Source organism: Mobula hypostoma, chromosome 12 (genome assembly GCF_963921235.1).
Source record: "Mobula hypostoma chromosome 12, sMobHyp1.1, whole genome shotgun sequence".
NCBI lineage: Eukaryota > Metazoa > Chordata > Chondrichthyes > Myliobatiformes > Myliobatidae > Mobula > Mobula hypostoma.
Genome location: NC_086108.1, coordinates 38,439,796 through 38,467,570, shown reverse-complemented (window position 1 = coordinate 38,467,570; position 27,775 = coordinate 38,439,796). Strand labels below are relative to the sequence as shown.

General features: G+C 41.0%; 1 protein-coding gene across 1 annotated transcript in view; it reads left to right on the top strand.

The window, feature by feature from the left end:
- The first annotated feature begins 3,908 nt into the window (after positions 1-3,908).
- kcnt2a (potassium channel, subfamily T, member 2a) overlaps positions 3,909-27,775 on the top strand; it is a 1,051,023-nt gene continuing 1,027,156 nt past the window's right edge. Inside the window, exon 1 of the mRNA XM_063063856.1 lies at positions 3,909-4,255. Coding sequence (XP_062919926.1) covers positions 4,161-4,255 — 95 coding nt within the window. The 5' untranslated portion in view covers positions 3,909-4,160. The remainder of the gene's footprint in view (positions 4,256-27,775) is intronic.

The window sequence follows — 27,775 nt, the reverse complement described above, 5'->3', positions numbered from 1 at the left end:
TTCTCACACTCATAAAGCAGAATGCCATTTTGAAATGTATGCATTATACAACTACCTCATACCTTATGTGGTTATTATGAGTACCATGGGATGCCACAGTAGCATAGCGGTGAGTGTGATGCTATTACAGCTTGGGGCATCAGAGCTCAGAGTTGAATTGTGGCGATCTCTGTAAGAACATTTGCACATTTTTCCCACGAGTGCTTGGGTTTCCTCCGTGGTGCTTCAGTTTCTTACCACAGTCAAAGACTATTGGAAGGTTATTGGTCATTGTAAATTGTCCTGTGATTGGGCTAGGACTAAATAGGTGGCTTACTGCGTGGTGCAGCTCATTGGGCTGGAAGAGCCTGTTCTGCACTGTATCTCCAAATAAAACAAAAATAAATATACACGGACATATCATCTGCAGATATCCAGCATTTGTAAATTTTCTCTTGTTTATATCCAGACATACTTTGTTATTTCTTCTTGTCACATAACTTGGCCCAATGTTCCCCTGGACAATATTTGATCCATTATTTAGGTTCCCAGTGATAATGCATGGTTCTGAAACAAGCACCATTTTTTCCCCCACCACTTGATGTTTGAAGGCAAAGTAGAATATATTACACAACATTTCACATAGTGAGGAGAAGTTAGATATGAAGTAACAGCCCCTTCCCCCATTAGTCCACCAGCCTCCATTCTTCAACATAATTTTAGAACATAATATAATAGAAATGGGACAAAGACTATGAAGGAAATAGGAGATAGGGAACTGAAAGGCTGTACCAGATTGTAGTTTGTGTCTATATTTCTGCGGTCTTTCTTTCTTACCCAGTTCATGAAGTTGTTCAATGGAACTAAAGTAGACAATGAAGGGCAATTCCTTGTCAATCATTGTGCATAAAGCAAAATGTCACTATGTTATCATCAAAGAACTACCATAACCTTTGCTCCCTTTTCATGTGCCAGTAAAAGAATAAATTTTTGAAGAAGCAACATCACCTTCAAGAGATTAATGGAAATCTCTCCCCAAAAACTGCTCGTCCACTGACATTTTCAAGTGTGGCAAAAAAGATCTTCAAAATAAAATATACATGCAAGCTAAAAAAAAGATCATTAATGTTCCAGGTATGCGATACAAGCTGGAACATAAACAGCAGGTATTATCCACAGAAAGATGCAGTTGTCTTAGATACATACTTAATTCAATTTGCAATAGCATACTGAAAATGATTGCATCTTTAAGATTGTTTGTAGGTTGCTGATAGTCAACAGTTGCACTGAGTGAGCTCTAACTCAGGGGTTCCCAACCGTTTTTACGCCACGGACCAGTACCATTAAGCAGGGTGTCCGTGGACCTGAAGTTGGAAACCTCCGCTCTAGATCAATGCTCTGCATTTTAGCCCCATGCTAAACAACCTGCACTCTTGGAGATTGGAAACTGAATCCACGTTTGTACTTTATGTTTCAATAACAATGGTTAAATTTTGCAGCGTGCAGGCAGGCATTCCATGTAGCCATAACACTTCTTTCTGAACACTCTGTTCCAGTCTCTAAACTATGTCTAATCCAAATGCATCTTTGTGCATTTTTAAATCTTGCTTGATATCACGAAGGAAATTATGTTCACTGAATTGGCTGTCACTATTAACTTCTGAATCATATTGATGCCCGATTCCAAAGCTGTCCTTCTCAGTGACACAAATACTACATGTATAACAAATATTGGAAGGTCATTGCGTGACAGAAAGATACAGTATGGAAAGAATCCCTGCTGCATACCAAGTCTATGCCAATCATTAATCACACATTTATACTAAACCCATTGTGTTCCTTTTTCTCAATATTTTAATACATTCATTCTCCACCCCTTTTTCTTCCAACAAAATATTCCTTACAATTTGTATTTATTTTATATATAATGCTTCTCCAAAGTCATAGAATCCTGCAGCAAGGATAAAGGCCTGATGGCCCACTGAATCTGCAAAACACCATCAAGCATTCATTTACACCTCCAAGAGGACCACAACCTTGTCGTAGGGTTTGGAGGCTTACGTGTTTCAATGACCCAGAGAGCTATGTAGGCTGCAGTCAGGGCCTTGGGCTTCGATGCTTCGTATGGCCACCAATGCCAAACAGGTCAAAAGGTAGAGGCCAAACTAAGAATGGTCCACTGGCGCACCTGGTTCCAGGGTTCAGCTCAGGGCTAAAAAACTTAACTGGTCAAAAAAATTGTGACCGAAACAGCAATGAAGAATCCATTTATACAACTGCAAAATAAATATTTTACTTGCTTCACTTCCAAAAACATCCACCCACACACCACGGGCAACTTATGGTGTCTAATTGAACTAATAACCTGTTTGCCTTTGTAACGTGAGAAGAAATTGAAGCACCTGGAAGAAACATGCAGTCACTATGGGAACATTTATGGTGACATACCAAATATCTTCAAAATCCTTTTAAAGTATAGCTACTGATATGCCCTTTTCACGATTGAATCATTATAATGGTCCTGGGATATATCCTCTGAGATGATGACATCTGGGAACTTGAAACCAACCACAATGGCTTCAGATAATATCTCCTCCCCATCATAGTACTGTGATCTTTTACTCATCTGCTTCCATTTTAACTAAGTAATCCTAGTCAATCAATAACTGCTTTCTGTCCCTCAATGTTTTCCTCATTCCACTGCTTATAATCAATATAATCAAAATCTCTGCCATTGCATTTCATATCAATTCTGCTTCCTCTGCTTCCTGTGTGCTTGCTATCCTGCATGGATTCCTGGCTTGACAATAACTCAATCTTAAACGTACTGCTCTTTCCATTGCCACCTTTCTTACCTCTGCAACTTTCTCCATTCCAGCAACCCCTTGACATCACTGCACTCATCCAATTCTTGCCCCATGTATATCACAGCTGGTCAATATACATTCAGCTGCCACAGTGCTAACCTTTGGACTTTCCCCAAGAATCTGCCCATTTCCCCATTTCTTTATTTGAAGGTACTTTTCAAAGCTTATGTGCTTGACCAAGATTTTTGATTTACTGTACTCCCCAAAATCTCCATAGGTGATTTAGGGCCAAATATTGTTTGCTAAACTACCAATGAAGCTAGTACAGTCATTGAAATATGTAATTACATAAAGACCAATTATTGTTAAATATTCATCAACAGCTTACCTTGGCTAAGTTATGCTTAATTACAAGATGAGTGCTTCTGCAGCAACCCATCATCAGCAATGCCAACCAAACCCAAGGCTGCCACCGTCTAAAGTTGCAAGTATTTGTAAATACCTTCAGTTACTTCTTCTGAGCACTTGGACTCATTTATCATAGGCAGCTTCGGTGACGCTGCATCAGCCCCCCCCCCACCCCCACCACTTCCTTAAGGGTAATAATGGATGGGCAATAATTGGTTTCCATATTCTAAGATTTGCTTTCAAAAATATGATTTTTACTGCTAAGCCTTCCGATATTTTAATGCATATTAAAACTTGCCATACTACACTGTCGTCTTTAGGAAGGTATTTCCCACGCCAGACAGCGAAGAGGGAAACCCTCTTGTCGTGAGTGTATGTGTGTGTGTGTGTGTGTGTGTGTGTGTGTGTGGGAGAGAGAGAGACGTTGCTTTCGTGCGCCCTGTTGGACGCTGGGTGGCTGCGAGGTGAGGGATAATAAATCACACGACTCCTTATGAAAGGATGTTCCCTAGGCAATTTGTCTGGGAACGCGCGCGCACGAGGCCAATCAGTAAACAGCCCGAGGGAGGGATTTTCCTTCTCCAGGGAGACAAGCCCCGTGATTCCGGCAGCGGCGGCCACGCGCTCTGTGGGCACAGGTGTGAGCTAGCTCTTCAGCAGCTGGCGCGCGCGCGCTCCGGGCAGCGTTCCATTCCTGGATCGCTCCGGGGTCGCTGGCTGTTGCCGCGCGCGTTCGGCGCATTCCCATCAGCTTGAAGGGCAGGAGAGAGTAGCAGCTCACCCCCGCCTGCATGCGAGGCTCCCACTACCGAGCAAAACGAACCCTTTGCGTGGAGGGGCTGTATTTTTCTTGTGTGGTGATAGTCCCATCCTTTGACTTCATTGAGACTGCACACTGGACGGACTAAAAGTACATACATTTAAAATATATTCATCAAGCACAGGTATACCACACAGCTGGAAAGAATGGTGGACTTGGAAAATGAAGTGCCTCCTCTTCCTCCAAGGTACAGATTTCGCGACTTGCTCCTCGGAGATCAAGGTTGGCAGGCAGATGACAGGTAGGTCTAATTACCGATTTCTCTCTTAATAGGCGTTAAGTGCTGGCTGTCTTAGATGTTGGAGAAGATGTGCAATTTTAATAAAGATGCAACTTGTTACACGCAGTGGAAAGTTTGCTCGGCTGAAATGCTCTTTTAGAACAACATCATGCATGTACAGTTCAGGATGCAAATACCAAGAACACCGATGTACAAAAAAAGCGTTCATAGGCATGTTATGGTTTACTAATATAATTATTACCCCGATGTTTAGAGTGATCCCACCTCACCGCCTGTTTATTTGGTTAGTGGAAGGAGTTACTCGTGTATTAGAAGTGTTCTCTATTAAAGCAGTCGAAAATTATGGAAACCATGAATGCCTGTTCAGTGGTACAATAACATTGGAAATTTTGCGTTCCGAAATTCACAACGCGGCAACTACAAGGATCTGATCCAAATAACACTTGTATCTGCATCAGCGTTTTAATTCCAAAGCCATCAAGCAGCACACAAGGTTTATTTGCTAATAAGGAAAATATTTAACACATTTTTATCTGTCAAGTTTTATTCGAAATGTAAACTGAAAGCTGCATATTTGCCTTACAGCTATGAAAACAAATTATTTGGAGACGTTTTTATAATTGCGTTAACGGTTTCTATTGACTAGAAAATCTCTGACCATGCTACTTCAGTTTCTTAATACTATGCACTAACTCATTTTTAAACCAAACGTTTATTTATTGACATAGCAAAGCCTGGTTATCATTTGCAAAGTTAATGTTATTCTCCTTTGGAGAATTGTTTCAACAGGAGGGGAGAAACCAAATGAAACTCTCGACGTAATCGGGCGTGTTGAGAATTGACGCACCTGATGGCTTGAGTTATATTGATATGTAGTGATTTAAAGATTTATAAGAACGGGAAAGTCCAGTTAATGACCTGCTGATTTGAAGAAAAGAATTCGAGATCAAGCATATTTTTCTGGGTCGTGTCTTTGAAGATTGGGCACAACTGAGCTGGACCAGGCAACCAGCAGTCAGTGCCGACTTTTAACATCATATTAACAATTACAGTTTGTTTTGTTATGAAGATTAATGCCTGTGAGTAGGCTAGAAATTTACAATGGGACAAACGAAGATGCTGTGTTTAACTGCATCCTCCTGCCATCAGTGCTAATGCAAAACATCCATGTGGGAAAGTATCATTTTCATATGATAAGTTAACAGATGTATTGACAGAGGAATGGATGGAAAATGTTGATGTTAAGTGTTTATTAATTGCTTGTAATAGTATTAATGTTATGGGTTTTCAGATCCCAAAATCTTTTGACTGGTGTTGAATCTGACTTTATAACTCCACTTTTTTTTGGATGAATGGTGATTTTTTTAATAAATAGTTGCATTTTTTTAAAGACGTTTGTTAGCCACAGAAGAAGTTGCAAAACTATATGTAACAGTTTAGGGATAGAACACTATTTTATACATAAGGAATGTTCTTGACATGTAAGTTCCTCAAGCTCCAATAATTTGTGAGCATAATAATATGTTGCTTGCTTTTCAAAGTTACTTGATTCTTCAAAATGTATGCACATTTGCAGGGGTTAAATGCAGTTGTTCCATTAATACAACTTGTAATACGTGATCTCGCAACACACAGACTTCTTGCTGATCATGGAAGTGACATCATTGTACAAAATAAAATAATTTTATGCAGTATACAATTAAATGCTATGATAGAGATTATCAAAGGGCATAATGATCCAAAATTCAGTCTTTTCACACTTGAGCTCTACAGTAAGTTTGCTGTTTTGATTTCTGATCATGATAGGTACTTTGAAAGATCAGGTCAAGCTCTTTTGTGCACATTATACATACACATCTGAAAGAGGCAAAGCACGTTGGAGTGTTGACAACCATCATGGAAGAGTGATATGACAACTGATCTGGCAAATTATTTCACATGGTTGTAGCATACAGTATGGGCCATGAATAATAGGAAGAAATTCTGCACTTGTGTAAAGGGATTGACAATAATTTATTGCAAGCTCCTTACTAGAAGTGAGGTCAGTAGGATTGGGTATGTAGCACTTTGGAGCTGCAACAAGTTTGTAGACTTTAGGTCATTATCGATTGCAGTCAGGACATTGGCGGATTTGCTGCAGAGCCAGAAACAAGACAGGGCCAAAGGCTAGGCTAACTTCCCAGAGGTGACAGAGAAAAAGGGATTCATTGAATCACAGTGGATTTAATTTGACCTTTTTGAGACTGATCAACAGAAATGAATCATTCGTGTCAAAGTGAAAACAAATCTCTACAAAGTGATCTAAATTAATTACAAATATGCAATCAATTATTTTGTGTTTTATAAGTATTCACCCCCTTTAAGTCACAATTTAGTAGATACACCTTTAGCAGCAATTACAACCTTGGGTCTGTGTGGATAGGTCTCGATGTCAGCGTTGCACACCTGGACATTGCAACTTTTCCCAATTCTTCTTTACAAAACTGCTCAAGCTCCGTCAGATTGCATAGGGATCATGAATGAACAGCTCCTTTTCAAGTCCAGTCACAAATTCTCAATTACATTGCGGTCTGGACTCTGACTTGGCTATTTCTGGACATTAACTTTGTTGTTTTTAAGCCACTTCTGTGCAGCTTTAGTTTTATGCTTGGGATCATTGCCTTGTTGGAAAACAAATCTTCTCCAAAGTCAGTTTTCTTGCAGACTGCATCAGGTTATCCTCCAGGATTTCCCTGTATTTTGCTGCATTCATTTTACTCTCTACCTTCACAAGCCTTCCAGGACCTATTTCAGTGAAGCATCCCCACAATATAATGTAGCCCCACCATGCTTCATGGTAGGGATGATGAAGTTGTATTTTTTGATGATGCGTGGTGCTTGGTTTAGTCTGATGGCCAAAAAGCTCAATTTTGGTTTCATCAGATCATTGAATCTTCTTCCAGCGGACTTCAGAGTCTCCCACATGCCTTCTAGCAAACTCTACTCAAGATTTCATATGAGTTTATTTCAACAGTGGCTTTCTCCTTGCCACTGTCCCATAAAGCTGTGACTGGTGAAGCACCCATGCAACAGTTATTGTATGTTCAGGCTCTCCCATCTCAGCCACCAAAGCTTATAAAATCTCCTGGTGGCCTCCCTAGCTAGTCCCCTTCTTGCACAGTCACTCAGTTTTTGAGGACAGGCTGATGTAGGCAGGTTTACAGCTGTTCCATATTCTTTCCATTTCTTGATAATTGACTTAACTGTAAATCAAGGTATACTCAGTGACTTGGACATCTTCTTGTATCCATCTCCTCACTTGTGCTTCTTAAAAATCTTTTTGTGGAGTTGCTTGGAGTGTTCTTTTGTCTTCATAGTGTAGTTTTTGCCAGGATACTGACGCACCAGCAGTTGGACCTTCCAGATACAGGTGTATTTTTACTACAGTCAATTGAAACACCTTGACTGCACACAGGTCTCCAAAAACAGATCTTCATTTAACTAATTATGTGACTTCTAAAAACCAGTTGGCTGATGATTTGGTGTATCATATTAAAGAGGGTGAATATTTATGCAATTAATTATTTTGTGTTTTATATTTGTAATTAACTTAGATCACTTTGTAGAGACCTGTTTTCATGCTGACAGAGTCTTTTTCTGTTGATCAGTCTCAAAAAAAGCCAAATTATATCCGCTGTGATTCAATGTTGTAAAACAATAAAACATGAAAACTTCCAAGGGGGTGGATTACTTTTTATATTACTGTATAATCACTATTGCCCAAAAAGCAATGCACAATATTCAGAGACAGAAAATGTCTGGTACTTTTTGCAAGTGGAGATTGCCATAAGCTAACACTATGGGGATAAAATGCATTGCTACCGTTGATCTTGGTCTGCAGTACAGTTAAGGTGATAGCTGACATCTGTTGCAATGTTGTTTGCAATGTGCTGTTACATTCAAAGAAGTTCAACTCCTTCTTGGATACGGAGCATAAGTCAGCACAAGCACATCGATCTGTTGAATCCAAGGTTCACTCTAGGTTCTTGGATTGGCAGCTTGGATATAATACCTTGAACATATCCTTTCCAAGGTTGCCCCGCTCAGGCTTGCTCAGCATGCTATAGTGAGGGTCCCTTACTTTATCTTCACTGTGATGTGCTATGCTGTATTACTGTAATGAAGGTATACTCCATTCTCATTGCACATTAGCAGGATTATCTAGGATAGGGTGGTTTTCTCTATCTCAGAATCAGGTTTATTACCTCCGGCATGTGTCACGAAACTTGTTCAATGCAGTACATAATATAGAAGAAGAAGAAGAAAAAATAATAATAAATAAATAAGTAAATCAATTACAGTATAAGTGTATGGAATAGGTTAAAAATCGTGCAAATACAGAAATAATATATATTAAAAAAAGTGAGGTGGTGTTCACGGGTTCAATGTCTATTTAGGAATCGGATGGCAGAGGGGAAGTAGCTGTTCCTGAATCGTTGAGTGTGTGCCTTCAGGCTTCTGTATCTCCTACCTGATGGTAACAGTGAGAAAAGGGCATGCCCTGGGTGTTGGAAGTCCTTAATAATGGACGCTGCCTTCCTGAGACACTGCACCTTGAAGATGTCCTGGGTACATGGTAGGCTAGTACCGAAGATGGAGCTGACTAAATTTACAACCCTCTGCAGCTTCTTTCGGTCCTGTGCAGTAGCCCCCTCATACCAGACAGTGATGCAGCCTGTCAGAACACTCTCCATGGTACATCTTTAGAAGTTTTTGAGTGTATTTGTTGTCATACCAAATCTCTTCAAACTCCTAATGAAGTATAGATGCGGTCTTGCCTGCTTTATAACTGCATCGATATGTTGGGATCAGGTTAGGTCCTCAGAGATCTTGACACCCAGGAACTTGAAGCTGCTCACTCTCTCCACTTCTGATCCCTCAATGAGGATTGGTATGTGTTCCTTCGGCTTGCCCTTCCTGAAGTCCACAACCAGCTCTTTTATCTTACTGACGTTGAGTGTAAGGTGTTGCTGCAACACCATTCCACTAGTTAGCATATCCAAAAAGCAGTTAAAAATGTTAAAAAGCAGTTTGTCAACTGATGTTCAAATGAAGACCCAGTTTTATTTAATGAAGGGTCTATGGGGAGGGTGAGTTCATGGCCAAATGCAATAAATCTTTGCTATCATTCAAACAGGATAATAAATAGTAAATTAAAAGTTTACATATTGAACATGTGCAATGTAATGCTGCAAGTGTTCAGCAGATCAGCGTGTCTTTGAAAGGAGAAAGAGTTGATGTTGTGGGCTGAAGACCCTTCATCAGAACTGAAAAATTGAGAAAACAAGTTTTATTTTCTCAGAACAGCTGGGGGAAGAATGAATCAGATAATGGGATCATATTTAACAAGGCCTAGGTTGCCCCGGTGATGTACTGTTTGTTAATCAACAACTGGTTGATAGATTAATTTGGTTCTCCAGTACATAACAAAGTGGCTACTGAGTGTATTCTGCAATTATTTGCCTAAACTACTCGAATTAACACCTTCCAAATCCCAATCCAAATTCTCCCTCTGCATGGAGGACAACGACATAATGCGTAGCAACTCCACCACTTGCATATTCCCTTCAAGTCGAAGACAATAGAAAAATATCTTCCTGATACTTCATTGCAATCTGGACCTATATCCTAGAACTTTTTGTGCAACAGTGCCTTCACCAGGAAAACAGCTGTGACATAAAATATGGCTCATGACTATCTTTTAAGGACAATTAAGGTGGGTAAGACATACTGCCCTTGCCAGGAACACGCACATTGTAAAAAAAAAAGAATAAATAATAATAAGAAAATAGCAGCTGAATTGAGTTAGGTTCAGGACACAGCACTTGAAGAATTCTTACAGTGATGTTCCAAGGTGTGAATTATTAACCTCCAGTGGACATTTAAAAAAAATTCTGCTATTCATTCCAGTTGGTAGAGAGTTTTCCTTTGATATTTCAGTTTCATGAAGGCTCCTTGACATCACACACTGTGAAAGGCTGCTGTGATGATAGATGACATTCATTGTCACCTCACCTTTTGAATTCAACTTCTTGATCCAAGCATTGGCAAAAGCTGTAATGAGGTGTGAAGTTGAAGTTCTTTTTTAGCAGAAGTCAGAGTGAACCTAGTGAGTAAAAACTGTTTTATGGTTTTGGCTACAACCTGATCAATGCTCCCTCTTTTTTTTAACATCATGTAAAAGAAAATTCCAGCTGTGCAGCAACAAAAGCTATGTGTGGGGCCCCATTTCAGTTACTGTGCGGCTGCGCACCTGGGCATCTTAGAGGAAACCGTGAACCCAATCTATCCTGGTTCAGGGCAGCCGCAGGTGACAATTGGGTTTATTCTGCTTTTTCCGAAATCTTGGCCAACTTTCTGATTTCCTCAGTAGGTCATTTATAGCAGGTAGCTGTTGTCGAAAAGCTTGGCTAAAGGTGTTGCCAGATCCAGTGAGCGCATTTTCAGTCTTGATCTGGAATGATGTTGGAACCCACTGTGAATGCCGTGACTGGCTCAGGCAACTGCTCATTGAAAATGTATAGAGGTAATCAAATTGAAGGCGGGCATCATTTCAAGGAGGGAGATGGAGCCTGTTAAATCTTGAGGATGATTGCAAATGTTTTATCTGTGTTAGTTTCACTAAGATGTTGAGTGTGCCATAACTGAGAGTTAAGATATGTCATGGAGCCACCTCTATCTCTTATTGGTTGGTTAATTCTCTGCCATCACTCATGAGCGGATGTGGGAGAAATAAAGAATTCTGATCCAGCATTGATCTGTCTTTACCATCATGATTCTGATACTTAAAATGCATGTGGTTGTCTTTTTCAGCTCTGTCTGGTGTGGTAGCTCCCATCGAGGTATGTCTGTATTTGCTTCAGGCATGGATTTGACACACTGGGCTTGCTTCCCTGGCTTGATTGAAACCAAGACAGTGGGTTGAAGGGTATGCTATGCCACGCCACAAGGCTACAAATTCTGTGGGAAGACAGTTTTTGCCACTGTTGCTGGCCTCAGCATATTAGCACAGTTGTAGAGCTGCCACATTGTAATACTTATAAAATGAATATTCCATATATAATTATAAAAGGCATATTCCACTTGTACCTCCATCATCTGGTAAGATGGCGGTGCATTGGGATGCAGTGGCCTGTCAGGGGCCAAACAAAGGAGGTTTTGTCCTTTTTATAAATTGCAGGACAATGCTGGACATTAAGAACTTCAGGTACACTGGGCTGCTCGTTGGCAGAATAACTAGAGTGGCTGTACTTAGTGTGGACCATGTTACCGCTTGCTACAGGAAGGCATCAGAGTGGGTGTGTGAAGGTGGTCCACAGTCTAATGTTGAGTTATTGTCCTGGATATTTTCCTTACGATCACAAGAGCCTCTTGGACATTGATAATGTAAAATGCTGCAAGAACATTCCCTCATTTATTGGCGAAACTGACGGCAGGGAACTTCATGTCCTCAGTTTTAGCGAGGACTAGGAATGTTGTAGCGAGCTTGCCTGGTGTTGTTTCATTTGGGTGTATTCATGGGTATTTATGTATGGTTGAATGATAATTAAACTTTAACTTGAATTCTGAGTGCCATGGTTACGTAGCGGTTAACGCGACGCTATTACAGCACGGGGCTTTGGAGTTTAATCCCGGCGTCATCTGTATGTCCTCCCAGTGGAATGCGTGGGTTTTCTTCAGGTCCTCTCACAGTCCAAAGATGCACCAGGTGGGTTAATTGGTCATTGTAAATTATCCAGAGATTAGATTTGGTGGTGCAGCTCGAAGGGCCTATTCCATGCTGTATCTCCAAATAAAACTAAATAGGGGCCTTGTTGATTCATGCCAGTAATTTTGAACCACTGCAGTTGATAGACAGCATTTAAACTCCATCATCGATCATGTCTGGTGCTCACGAATTCCCTTAATTGTAGTCTGTAGTTTATAAATTATAGGAAATTGTCCGTTGTCTATAAATTATGGCATAATTTGTGAGTAAGACAATGTAGCAGTTAGCGCAATGCTATTACAGCTCAGGGCTTTGGAGTTTAATGCCGGCATCATCTGTAAGGGATCTGTATGTTCTCCCTGTGGAATGCGTGGGTTTTCTTCGGGTCCTCTCACAGTCCAAAGACGCACCAGGTGGGCTAATTGGTCATTGTAAATTATCCAGAGATTAGATTTGGTGGTGCAGCTCGAAGGGCCTATTCCATGCTGTATCTCCAAATAAAAATAAATAGGGGACTTGTTGATTCATGCCAGTAAGTTGAACCAGGGCGGTTGATAAACAGCATTTAAACTCTATCATTGATCATGTCTGATGTTCGCGAATTCTCTTAATTGTAGTCTGTAATTTATAAATTATAGAAAATGGTCCATTGTCTATAAGTTATGGCATAACATCTAAGTAAGACAATGTAGAAATCTTGATTCTGCTCTTGTCACTTCTTATCAATGCTTTCCCATTTGAAATTTGTGTTCTCAGTTTTTCTGCCTGTGGATTCTCAAAAGCTGAAGGTGAATCAATGTTGCCATTTTTTTTAGACTTCTTACATAGCTTGTTATCTTTCAGTTGTACTAATCTTTATGGTTCCTTTTGCCACAGCATTCTTTTTTTCATTGCAGCCTCTTTTGAGTAACTTAATACACAGTGAGGAATTTCCAGTTTGCTTTCCAGTGTGTTTGCAAAGGGAAGTTAACTTGGAATAGAATAAAGGCAGCAGAGGCACTTGTATTTTAGACAATAGCATCAACTTTGATTTGATCAGGGAACTAAATTTCTGGTTTCTGAGAAATTTGCCCAATGAAGGCATACCATCATTGTCTCTCATGTGGCTTGTAGAAACAGAGCATTTATATTGTCAAAATTACACAGGTCATCATGTATGATCCTACCTAATGGCGTGAATATTATTGCATCTTTTAAAACTAAATTGACCAAATAAAATAATATTGACCTAGAAATTGTATCTCACACATAGTGAGCAATCTTCGATCTATGATGCAGTAAGTAACTTACAGAAATTTCTGTGGTGACCCATCCCCGACCTTTGGTTTCAAGGGTATAAGCAATAATATAAAATTGCACTATACCTAAAGTGGAACAGTTTTCCGGAAGATACTATACGGGTATCTTCTGAGGCTTCTTATCAAAATCTAATGAAATGTGCAATGAGCAGAAGATTTGTATCCATTATTATGCAATAGTGTAAAAGGGTTAAGCCAAGCACAAATGTCTGGATTGTTTGCAGGTAAAGAAGTACTTGATTATTATCTGCTGGATGATGGAGCTTTGGAGCATGGCTTGGAAGCTATCATTGACAGAGGACCTAACCTAACTGAAATTGAACTCTTGTGATTTTATTGAGATTCTGGCAGAACTTGCTGCAGTCTGGATGTGAATCCTGTGTAGCTCTTGCAGGTATTCTGATATGTACAGTAGGTACTATGCAACTATACTGTAAATTGTTGTCTGGAGCCACTGTAAAGTACTCGTTTCAAATGTTGGTCTTGGGTCTTAATAAAGCTCTGTAGTTGAGGAGTTCTTCACACATGGTAACCACTATTGCAGAAGTGCTGTGCCAAGTACAGTTTCCAGTTTTCAGTCAGGTCCCAGGCTGTAGTATTCTCCCACACAAAGTGTAAGATATCCTGCTTGGTTCAGTAGGAAGTGTCTTACCTTAAACCAATGGTTTTAGCTGCTTCATTGCTCAGTCAGCATTATATTCTGTGATGTCAGTGGTTATTCCCAATGGTTTTGCAGAAAAATTTGGGTCAAAAGTATGGAAATGCTTGCCAAGTGAAGATGAGGTTTTTGATAAAATTCTTGTATGTTACAAAAATGTTTTTGCATCCAGTGATGTGGATAACTATGGTGGAAGAAGAAGATCGGATACATTTAAATCAGGATATAGGCATTACTATTATGGTTGTCAATTGTATCTCATCTGTGATTGCTCTGGTTTAAGATGGTACTGCTGAAGTTGAGTGACTACTACGACGGGTAGTTAACAAAACAAGGAATACAACTAAATACTTCACTAGTAATGCTTCTGTTTTTTTTTTAAAAAGTAAATGATCACTGCAAAAAATGAAGAGGCGATCCAAGGCGAAGCTAAGTTGAGGCTTGAAGCATGTGAGGCATATTTGAGGTGAGCGGAGCAGAGGAGAGGCAGATTTGAGGTCCATCCACCTGAACCGAGAGCGAGGTTTGATCGATATAAGTGCTGGGGCAATTTGGAAAGGCCAGGATGTGGCAGCGGGGGATCCAGGCTGAGGGTGTATTGATGCGACGGAGCCTGGATCTTAGAGCAAGGAATGACCCGATGTTTGGACGATTTAAACACTAGGCCAGATGGATTGAAAAGGCAGGGTATCAGGACCTTAAGTGAGTGGTGGGACGGTTCTGCTTACTGCTGTGTGACATTTATTCCACTTTGCACTGCGCTGAGGCAATGGCCTGCTCCAGCTGTTCTGGGCTCTACTACGTTTAACCTGCTATGCGCTGACCTGAGGCTGGGGCTGTGGCCTACTCTGGATATTCCAGACTTTGTGTCTGAGGATTCACTTTTGTTCTAAATGCTATTTGCTTACTTTTATTGTTTGCACAAATTGTTTTCTCTCTGCACATTGGGTGTTTAATGTATACATACTTTGATAATAAAAGTACTTTGAACTTTGTATGTTTGGTGCATTATTTCATGGGTGGATGAGAATTAACCACATCATTAGTCTGGAGTCACTTATCGAATAGACCAAGTAAAAGCAAATGATTTCTTTTTCTGAATGATACATGTGAACCAGATTTATTTTAATGTCAGTCTAGTAGATCTATGTTTACCCGTATTGACAGCAGATTTGCATCCCAGGTTTATTTAATTAACTGAATGTAAATTCCATTTGTTCAGACCTGAACTGTGGTCTTTGGATTATGAATCCAAACCTGAAATACTTGTCCAGTAATATAACATTTTTGAAATGTGATAGCAAGAATTCTCTGCTGCTACAGAACGAACTTTGAAGCAGCAAAGAATGTTCAAATCAACCAACTGAAGTGGTTTCTCTTTTCACGCAGTGCTGCTTTTTAAAAATAATATAAAGTATGTAAATATCCCTGTCAATTCTTTTACTTGTATCTGGAATGCAAATTCAAATTGACAATTCAATATTTATTTAGATTTGTTCAAACTACAGTATATTACTGTTTAAATTCAAGTGATTTGGTTTTATCCACAAAAGTGTCCCTGGAGGTTATAGTATATTACTCACTTTATAATATTTCCTTCTGAATGCAGTAATAAGAATTTGGTGGAAAACACTTTGGCTTTCTCCATCTTTTGTTGAGGAAAATAATTGTTATGATTAATACAGATTGGAGGCTGGGGTTAAAGATACACAAGCCTCCTCACTCACTCCTGATTTGATTAAGCTACTGGAAAAATGCCAAAAGCCCGCAAATGCTCCTTTTTATATCTTACTCAAGGATCTGTGAGTTGCCTCCTCTCTTGCTCCCAGTTTGATTGAGTGGCTGGAAAAACAAGATGTCCTTTTTAGAGCATCTTGTGGTTGAGCCCACTGGGGGAATCAGCTAGTCTGGATTGGGTGTTGTGTAAGGAACCGGATTTGATTAGGAAGCTTAAGGTAAAGGAACCCTTAGGAGTCAGTGATCATAATATAGAATTAACCCTGCTAATTGAGAGGGAGAAGCTAAAGTCAAATGTGTCAGTATTATAATGAGGAAAAAGGAATTACAGATGCATGAGGGAAAAGCTGGCCAAAGTTAATTCGAAGGGGGAACGAGCAGGGATAATGGCAGAGCAGCAATGGTTAGTTTCCACGTTAAACCACGTCGCACCACGCAGACAGACCATCGCGTCTTCGGCCCTCAGGACCGTATTCTGATAAATGACAGTGCGCCCGTTCAGAGTCCTGTAATCCACACGCTGCCTACGTCTTCCACGGCTGCAGGGGCCAGTGGCTGTGACCTGTCTCTCACCGAGGTGTCTTTATCGGTCAGCTCCCCTCCCTAGTGGTATTTTGGAGCATCCACAAAGAGGGTCTCACCCTCCAATACACCCCCCAGCGGGCTGTACCACCATCAGCTCTCGTTTAAATTCAGTACCGGCCCAATGCTGCTACACACATCCTCACAAGCAGCATGAAACAACGCCGCCAAATAGCTCTCACTCACCTCCTCCTGGCAGGCCCCCAAGCATCTCCTCATCAGCGGGGTGTTGGTCCCCTCCAGAATCGAAACCCTGGCTGTTGCACCAGGGTCCAGACACATCAGCATTAACGATTCACGACCGTCTGACACCCACACATTGGCTCCAAGATCTCCAGTTTCACTGACCAATAATCATCGTCTGGATAATCACTTGCACTGGTACCCCAAATCTCCAGTGCCCTTACTGTTGTCAAGGGTAAATGCTTCAAATACCAGTTGTAAAACTAACTGTACAACAACTTGACCTGCACCCCGGTGTTGAGAATGGCTTTAACATAGCTTCTATCTATCCGTAACGCCACCCGAGGGTGTGGTCCCTCTAAGCATTCAGGAATAAGGTCTGTTCTTTTCGGGAGTTCCTTGGTATGTTGCTGGGAACGTGCTCCCCCAGAGTCCCCAAGTTGTTCCCCCACTGGGCCTCCACTAAGTTTCCCGACACCTCTCTGAACAGCTGAACAACTGAGGGAGGGGCTGATCCCCTTAACTAATCCCCTTGGCACCGCAAGCAATTTATCTGCCCCCCTAGTCAGAGAAGGTACCCCGAAAACTTCCCACTAATCTCCTGACACAGGTATGGAAAGCCCCCCAGGTGCTGCATTTTACTTCCAGTCGAACAAAACACATTTTCCCCCACTTTCAGATAACTGGCAGCTGTCACTACGGGTTAATCGAACCTGACAGTTCTGACAACGTCAACAGCCTGCCTATCCAAACTTCCAACCAATCCCTGTCGCTTTCCCTCAGCCACTCATCTAACAACTGAGAGGTCCGTTCCATCCACGCCTCCGCCCCTGTAGGGGTGGACATTATCCCAAAAACCAGGCGGAGCCTGCCTTAGCTGGAACATTTATTTGCAGACACTACCTCCGAATCAGACCACTCTTTCCTCTCTCTCCTAACAGTATGGACAGCCCAAGGCCCGCCTCACCTGGGGCACCAATAAACACTGGCAGTCCCACCACCAGCACTAGCCTGAACTCAAACAAAGAGCTCCGGGGTACCAACAGCTACCCCACCCAACACGCATGCAGTAATAACCAGCAATCTCACAGAGGCACACCAGCTTTCTGCCCTTGCAGCATACATAATCTAAACAGGGCGATCACACAGCTTCTACAGAATCCAAACCCGGACGATGGCCCCCACAATGTAGCCCTCTGGTAAGCCTCAGGCTCGCTCAGCTCACTTTCATCTAGGAGAAGCAGTCTTCAGCCCCGCCAAAATGGGTAATCAAGTTCATGTAAATGCTGTGTGATGTACCCCACCACGCTAAATAACAGACAGTACACTATATGCGATTAAATGATTACACTTTACAAGTATTTCTTGGTGATGGGTTAGTAGAAACAAATACAATAAAGGTGCTAAGTCAGTAACTCTGTCAGTTCTGTGCACAAATAATTTGTTGGAGCTCTTACAGAACCGGGTCTCCCTTTCCTCCAGTCGATGTCCTCCGAACTCCACCGACCCTCGAATGGGACCACCCTCGGTGATCGACCAAACGCTTCACATGAGTCTGTCCTCATCTCCTCTCCTCGCCGAAGACCCTGGGACTCAGACTCCCGCTGGGGATCCATCACCCAGCTTACAGCATCGCGTCTCGTCTCTCTGTCCCCATCGCGCCTTTTGCCCCAAAACCCGCGAAACACAATAGCTTACAGACACACAAGAAAGAATAACATCTATCCTAATTGGTTAGCAAATGAATACAATTCTCGTTATCAGTAATTATAACCCAAACAAGCTGCTACCGTTAACTCAGCAGTTAACATTACAGAGAAGCCATTTTATTAGCCTTAGCAGTAACATAAAAGAAGAAACCCCTACACGTGTTTTGTATTAGGCTTCACTGTGGAAGACACTAACAGTATGCTGGAAGCTTGAGAGTGTCAAGGGGGCAGAAGTGAGTGTGGTTGCTATTATTAGGGAAATGATGTTTGGGAAGCTGAAAGGTCTGAAGGTTGATAAGTCACATGGACCAGGTAGACTACAACACAGGGTTCAGAATGAAGTAGCTAAAAGATTATGGAGGTGTTGGTAATGATCTTTAAAGAATCACTAGATTCTGTCATGGTTCTGGAGGACTGGAAAATTGTAAGCGTCACTCTACTTTTTAAGAAGGGAGAGAGACAGAAGATAGGAAATTTTAGGCCAGTTAACCTGATTTCAGTGGTTGGGAAGATGTTGGAGCCAATTGTTAAAGGTGAGATTTTGAAGTACTTGGAGGCACATAATAAAATTGGCCAAAACCACTATGGTTTCCTTAAGGGGAAAATCTTTTTTGACAAATCTGTTGGAATTATTTAACGATGTGACAAACATCATAGATGAGAGAGAATTGGTGGATGATATGTACTTGGATTTTCAGAAGGCCATTGACAAGATGCCACACATGAGGCTGCTTAAAATGGTAAGAGACCATGGCATTACAGGAAAGATACTAGCATGGATAGAGGATTGGCTGATTGGCAGGAGGCAAAGAGTGGGAATAAAGGGAGCCTTTTCTGGTTGGCTGCTGAAGACTAGTGATGTTCTACAGGGGTATGTGTTAGGACCGCTTTTTATGTTATATGTCAATGATTTAGATGATGAATTTATGGCTTTGTGGCCATGTTTGTGGATGATACGAAGGTGGGTAGAGGGACAGGTAGTGATGATGAAGCAGGGAGGCTGCAGAAGGACTTGGAAGAAGAAAAAGGACTAAGAAGTGTCAATAGAATATAGTATTGGTAAGTTTATGGCCGTGCACTTTAGTAGAAGGAACAAAAGCGTAGACTGTCTTCTAAATGGGTAGAAAATTCAAAAATCTGATGTGCAGAGACTTGGGAGTCTTTGTGCAGAGCTCCCTAAAGGTTAACTTGCAAGTTGAGGTGGTGGTGAGGAAGGCAAATGCAATATTAGCATTGTTTTCAAGAGGACTAGAATCTTAAAAACAAAGACGAAATGCTGAGGCTTTATAAGGCACTGGCAAAGTGAGCAGTTTTGGGCCCCTTGCCTAGGGGAGGATGTGCTGACATTGGAGAAGATTCAGATGAGGTTCACGAAAATGATTCCTGGAATGAAAAGCTTATCGTATGAGGAGCATTTGGTGGTTCTGAGCCTTTACTTGCTGGAATTTAGAAGAATGAGGGGGGAATCTCATTGAAACCTATTGAATGTTGAAAAGCCTAGACAGAGTAGATGTGGAGAAGATGTTTCCTATAGTGGGGCAGTCTAGGGCCAGAGGAGGAAACCTCAGAACAGAAGGAGATCCATTTAGAACAGAGATGAGAGGGAATTCCTGTGGCCAGAGAGTGATGAATCTGTGGAATTCATTGACACAGGTTGTATTTAAGATAGAGGTTGATAGATTCTTCTTGTCAGGGCGTGAAAGGTTGCGGGGTGAAGGCGGGAGAATGGTGTTGGGAGGGAAATGGATCAGCTATGATCAACTAGCAGAGCAGACTTTATGGGTCAAATAGTCTAATTCTGTTCCTTTGTCTTATGGTCTACATATCAACAAATGTAATTCAGTGCCTTGTAGGATACAGCAAGGCTTGCTGTTATGTTTTGGATGGCGTGAAGTGCTAATATAAGATTTTTTACTGAAATGAAGTAATAGAAAACTACAGCACAGATACAGGCCCTTCAGCCCATCTAGTCCCTATCAAACTATTCAAACTGCCCGTTCCCATCGACCTGTACCGCGACCATAGTCTTCCATACCCCTACCAACCCTGTACCTATCCAGACTTCTCTTAAACATTGAAATCAACCTCACATGCACCACTTGTACTGACAGCTTGGTCTACACTTGCATGGTGCTCTGAGTGAAGATGGGGGAATAGTTATCTGAAGTTAGAGAAAATGGTGGATCAACTGGACCAAAGACATTTACTTGATGATCTTTATATTAATGTGCAAATTAGATGTATCTGCATCTCCCTTGTGTTTCAAGTTTGCCTAAATAACCTGTTCTGAAAGCTACCTTTTCCTAATACCTGTTGTGAGGCACCATTTCAAAGAGATCCTAGCTATCCAGCTGCTATTACTGCTATATGAAGGATGAAAAGATAGTTACATTAAAGAATTCTACAGACAGCAAACTATAAAGGATGAAGCAATGTTTTTATTTATCTATAGAATTTGAAATAAGTTTGGAATGTACACATTGAAATGGTAGCTGAAAATTTCAAATATTATAACATTTAAAAAATTTTAAATACATTTCGAACTTTTCACATGAGCAAATTGTAATAGACATTTGTAGACAAATAATCACAAGAGGTTCTGTAGATGCTGGAAATGTTGAGCAACACACACAGACACACACACAAAATGCTGGAGGAACTCAGAAAGAGGGATAAATGGTCGAAGTTTCAGCCTGAGACCCTTCATCGGGTCTGGAAAAGAAGGGGGTAAGATCCAGAATAAGAAAATGTGGGTGAGAGGGGAGCAGAAGGGGTACAAACTGGTGGGTGATGTGAGACCAGGTGAGAGGGAAGGTGGGTGGGTAGTGGGGTGGAGGGGAATGAAATAAGAAGCTGGGAGATGATAGGTAGAAGAGATAAAGGACTGAAGGAGTAGGAAACTGATGGGAGAGGACAGTGGACCATGGAAGGGAAGAAGGAGCAGAACCAGAGGAAGGCAAAAAAGAGAAGGGGTGAGATGGTAACCAGAATGGGGAATGGAAAAAGAGAGAAGGGGTGATGAGGGAGTAATTACCTGAAGTTAGAGAAATTGCTGTTCATGGCATCGGGTTAGAGGCTCTCCAGTTTGAATATGTTGTTCCTTTAACCCGGGGTCCCAACCTTTATTATGCCATGGACCAATACCAATAAGCAAAGGATCTGTGGATCCTAGGTTGGGAACCCTTGACTTAACCTGACTTTAGCATTATCATGACAGTATAAGAGACCACCCATCTTCTCTACTTTCTTATTATAGCTTCTGCACCTTCCTTTCGAGTCCTGATGAAGGGTCTTGACCTGGAACATCAACTATTTATTCCTCTCCATAAATGTCTGACTGATTTGCCAAGTTCCTCTCGCATTTTGTACGTGTTACTAACCTCATATACTACTCAGCAAACTGGTTTTCTAGGTAGTAATAGTGGCTGATCAGCTGCCTAAAAACTCCAGTTGTAAAGAATGAGATTTTCAGATTATTTTACAATAGGACCAATTCGTAAATGTCTTAACTCTTCATGGATTCAACTATTTTGTATTTTTCCTCTTTTTGTTTCATTTTGGTATGCAAGGACTTAACCTGGTAGAGCTGTGCTGATTTTCTGACTGCAACTCCAGAATTATCATAGGAATTCAAGTGTGAAAAACTGAAGTGTCAGGTTCATGCAGCAACAGTGAATGCCAATAATTTCACTACCATGATTGCAAATCAGCATAGCCTAATGTCTGAGAGGTACATGTAGGCAGAAGTGCCATCATACTCCTATCTTTTAGTGAGCAATTGGCCTACTTGGACTTGTGCTGATCAACTTGCTAGAAAGTTTGTAAACATATCCTTACTTCAATCTAAGGTTTCCACATGCTTAGAGGACCACTATCATCCCAGTACTTTTTGAAAAACAAAGTAACATGCTGGTGGCTTTTACATTAATCATCATGAAGTGCTTCAAGAGGCTGGTTTATATCACCTCCCAGGCAATCTTGACCCACTACAGTTCACCTACTGCCAAAGCAGGTCCACAACAGATTGCATATCCCTGGTCCTACGCTTATCTTTTGGACATCAGGATTACAAAGATTACTAAGTCAGTTTCCTAATTATTGGCAATACTCCTTTAATGCCATAATTCTAAATTCCTAGTCCTTTTCCTTCTACCAACTAAATAATTTCACTAACTTTTGCAACTAAATCCTTGACTTTCTGACTAACAGACTACAATCAGTAAGGATGGGAGACGAAAGTCTTCTCCACGATTATCATCAACTCTTGTCCCCACAATGCTGTGTTCGTGGCCCCTTACTCTCGTCCCTCTATACCCAGGATGTTGTGGCCAAATTTTGCTCTAACTCCATCTGCACATTTGCAGATAAGTTAGTGCAGTGGGTCAGATTTCAGACAATGATGAAGCGGAATACAGGAAGAAGAGCGAGCCTACCGGCATGATGATGTGGTGGCAGATAATGTAGTGCTAATGGGCCAGATTTCAAACAATCATTAGGCAGAGTACAGGAAGAAAAGAGAGCCTACTGGCATGGTGTCAACTCAGTCTTTCCCTCAAATGTCTAAAAAGGAAGGAGCTCATCATCGACTAATGGAAAACAGGGTGGAGAACATGCCTGTCTGTATCAAGAGTGCTGAGGTGCAGATGATTAAGAGACTCAAGTTCTGAAGTGTATATGCCAGGAACAATTTGTCCTGGTTCACCACAGTAATGCTACAGTCAAAAAAAAGTATTTTCAGCAGGATAAGGAAATTTGTCCTGTTCCCTATGACAGACCCTTGCCAGCTTTCATAGACGCACCATAGAAAGCATCCCCTCCAGGTGCATGACAGCTTGGTATGGCAACTGCTCTATCGAAGTCCGCAAGAAATCAGAGTTGTGAACACAGCCTAGTCTATCAACCCTTCCCACTGTGGAAAGCGACCATCATAATCAACAATCTGCCCCACCCCAGTCATTCTCTTCTCCCCTTTCCCGTTGGGCAAAAGATATGAAAGCGTGTCCCATCAGACCTGGGCGGCTTCTATTCCGCTGTTATCAGACTCTTGAATGGACCTCTCGTGCACTAAAATTGAGCTCTGCATCTGCCAATTTATCTCTTTGCAGCCTTGCTTTTCTTTCCATGCTCTGGACTTCCTCTATGGCTACAGTATTATATACTGCAATTCAATTTTTTTTTATTAACATCTCAGTGTACACGTGTGGAGCAAAATCTGTCTGGGTGGCATGCAAAAATCTTTTGACGAGCTCAGTACTCACGACAGTAATAAACCACTCCCATTCTCAACAGTATTTACAGTGGAATCTCAGTGAAGTTAAAAGAAGTCAGAGTAAGACCAAATGGCCCCTCGATCCTGTTTCTCTCGTAGGTCTTATGGTCTTATTAGTCATGGTGTCAAAGGTTACAGGGAGAAGGCAGGAGGTTAAGGGGGAAAATAAATCAGCCATGATGGAATAGCAGAGAAGGCTTGATGGGCCAAATGGCCTAATACTGCTCCAATGTCTTATGGTCACTAAGTAAGGTCAGAGTTAATATCTGCTTTCAGTTCATTCGCCTGTCCATGCCCCATATTCTCAAGTTGTCTTGTCAAACAATGTTTATTCAGGCCTTCTGGAATCTCTGTGGTCCTTGTCGTGAAGGTGTTTAGAGAATGTTGCTAGGTTGGTATTCCGCTAGGCTTGGCGACAATGAAGGAAAGAGATATTTCCAAGAAAGGATGGTATGTGAGTTGACGAGGAAACTGGCTGATACTGTTCTTGGGTACCTGTCAGATCTGTTATCTTCGTGATAGACAACTAATTCACTAACCCCAGCTTTAAGTACAGGCATGGACGTGAGTATTCATTGATATTGAAGGCAGAGAATTTTGAAGATATACAACCCTTTGCAAGAAGATATTTCTCTACTTGCTATCTGTTATCTTGCCATTCTGCCTCTGATTTCTAGCTTCTGTAGCCAAAGGGAACAAACATTTGCCACCATCTCCAATAAAGCTCATCACAGAGTACTGTAACTCCTATCTCATATGTCATAATAAGATCATCTTGCATTCTTCTAAATTTCAGTGAATAGGGGACAGTCACATTCAATCTCTCACTACAAGAAAATTACATCATTCCAGGAATCAGTTTAGTGAACCATCTAATTGCTGGTAAGATCACTCATACAGACCTGGTCAGGAAAAAAATATTTTCTATGACATATTTTTACAAACCACTGTCTTGAAATTTCTTCTCAGTCAGTTGTTTAAAATTACTATTTAGCTGAATCAATGTTTTTTATTTTGAATTCAACTGACTGAATTTCATATCCAGTGGACAAAATTTCAGTGGCAGAGTACAATGTGCTGACTTAACAATATAGCACACTTTTTTTTTCCATTTTGAAGCTATCAAAAAAGAAACTGTTTGGTATCAACCCTCAACCAGCTACCAGGACTTTTGCAGTTTGGTGGTCAATAAACCATTTATGTGACATTACCCTATTTGCTACTATATTGGCAACAAAGCACAAGTATTTCTGCATGGCCATACAGCAACCAAAGTCACCCTTCAATAACTTTATTGAGTTTGTGAAGCTCAAAAGATGGTGTTTATGGTGAAATACAAGAAGCATTATTGAATGAAATTGATTTGGTTGGGTGGGAAGGATTTCATTCACAGGTTTTAATACTGTGCATAGTGCGCACTGTCTATAGACCTTCTCCTTGAGACAATGATCAGTGCATGTTGCACTCTTAAGTTAGTCTGCTTGATGCTTTTTAATGATAGGAGAGATGGGAAGGATGAGTTTTACTTCCTGTTCTAAGAATCAGTGGTGACATAGTCTTATTTAACTGCATCACAGTGCTACAGTTGATGCCTGAAAAACACTTCCTATTTTCCTTTTGCAGCTTCCTGTTTCAACTCCATTTATCCCATTCTTGAGATTTTTAACAATGTCTGAAACATTTACAGTTTTATTGGGTCCCACCGTGTTCACTTCTCTGGCTACATATTTCTTTTGTTATCTGGTTGCTGTACTCTGAAGCAGGGATTCCTAACCTTGGGTCCACAGAACCCTCAGTAGGGGTCTATGGCATAAAAAAAGGTTGGGAACCCCTGCTTGAAAGAGACCTTCTATGCAGTAGAAGGCAGTGACTCATGGAAGACATTTAACTGTTTTACATGTACATTTTAACAACAAGAATCTATTTGTAATATTTTCTGATATTCTGTGTTAGGGGATCTTTCATTTACCAGAAAAAATTTAAAATGCAGTGAAATGTTGCCTTCAATTTATAGAAATTGTGTTTTTAAAGAAATGAAAATGTTTTGGAGTTCATTCATTTTTTTACATATTCTCTTTTCCACTGGCATTAGGAAAACTAACATGGAATTGCAATGTATGAAAATTTTTTCCATTAGACCATGTGCAATTTTGGTACTTTATTTTCGTAAATTCTCTATATATTTACACTGCTCATATTCAGATTTGTAGGCTTAGCTTTGGTTGACATAGTGAACATTCAATGGCAATATAAAAACCTGCTTTACTTATCTTTATCAGGAGCAAAACAGTTTGAGAAATTCGGTAAATTTTGAATAGCTATTGGTCTTGGTTAGGGGAAAGATGAGTTATTTTAGTAGTTTTGTTAGTTTTGCTTGTTTGGGTTTAGTTTTGCCAACATAATATGTATAAGAAATGCAAGAGAACATGAGAAGCAACTCAAGAGGCTAAAAGAAGACATGAGGTTACTCTAGTAGATAAGGTGAAGCAGAATCCTAAGGGCTTCTGCAGATATATCAAGAGCAAAAGGATAGGAAGAAACAAAATTGTTCCTCTGCAAGATGAGAATGGTAATATATAGGTGGAGCCAAAAGATATGGGTGATTGACTTTAAATGGATTTCTTTCATCTGTATTTGCTTGAGAGATGGGCACAGAGTCTGTAGATGTGGGGAAATGCAGCAGTGAGGTCATGGACCCTATACAGATTACAGAGGAGGTGGTGTTTGCTGTCCTGAGGCAAATTAGGATGGATAAATCCCCAGGGCCTGACAAGGCATTCCTTTGGATCCTGTGGGAGGTTCGTGCAGAAATTTCAGGGACCCAAACAGAGATATTTAAAACATCCTTAGTCACAGGTGAGGTGCCAGAGGATTGGAGGATCACTAATGTTCAGTTTTTTAAGAAAGGCTCTAAGAATAAGCTGGAAGAGCCCGTTAGGCTGACGTGAGTAGTGAGTAAGTTATTGGAAGGTATTCTGAAGTCCAGATATACAGGTATTTAGATAGACGGACTGATTAGGGATAGAGAACTTGGCTTTGTGAGTGATAGGTCATGCTTAACCAACATTATAGAGTTCTTTGAGGAAGTTAGCAGGAAAGTCAATGAAGGCAAGGCAGTGGATGTTGTCTACATGGATTTTAGCATGGCATTTGACAAGGTCCCGCATGGGAGGTTGGTCAAGAAGCTTCAGTTGCTCAGCATTCAGGATGAGGTAGTAAATTGGATTGGACATTGATTTTGTGGGAGAAACCAGAGCGCAGTAGTATATGGTTACCTCTCTGACAGCAGGCCTGTGATTAGTGGAATACCATACAGATCAGTCCCTTGTTGTTTGCCATCTATATCAATAATCTGGATGACAATGTGGTAAACTGGATCAACAAATTTGCAGATGACACCAGGATTAGGGGTGTAATGCACTACGAGGAAGACTATCAAATTTGCAGTGGGATCTGGTACATGGGCTGAAAAATGGCAGATGGAGGTGTTACAGTTTGAGAGGATCCACTAGGGCTTACATAGTGAGTGATAAGGCACTGGGGAGTGCAGTAGAACAGAGGGATCTGGGAATACAGATTCATAATTCCTTGAAAGTCGTGCCATGGGTAGACAGGATCATAAAGAAAGCCTTTGGGACATAAATTGATGTATTGTGTACAGGAGTTGGGATGTTATGTTGAAATTGTATAAGATGTTGGTCGTGCCTAACTTGGAGTGTTGCGCACAGTTTTGTTCACCTACCTACAGGAAAGGTGTAAGTAAGTTTAAAATAGTGCAGAGAAAATTTACAAGGATATTGTCAGGACTTGAGGACCTGATGTATAAGGAAGATTGAGAGGAGATTTGATAGCGGCATGCTTAATTGAGGGGTAAAATTGAAGGCTTTTTCCACTGAGACTGAGCAAGACAGCAACTTGAGGCCATGGGTTAAGGGTTCAAGATGAAATGTTTAAGGGGAAACTTCTTCACTTAGATGGTAATGAGAGCGTGGAATGAGCTGCCTGCACAAGTGGTAGATGTGGAGTCGATTTCAAAATTTAAGGATTAGCTACATGGATGAGAAGGGTATGGAGGGCTATGGTCCAGGTGCAGATTGACAGGACTCGGCAGACTAATGGTTCAGCACAGACTAGATGGGCCAAAAGGGCTGTTTCTGTGATGTAGTGTACTGTAATTCTATGACTCTAACATGTGATTGTTTGATAATTGACGACATTTTACTATACATTTGCTGCAGATCAAGTCACTAATTTCTTCTAATTTCATCCAATTGGAGGAGGGCCGGTAGGCACTTTGATCTCTGGTATACATTTTCCCACACACTTTGGTGCTGACA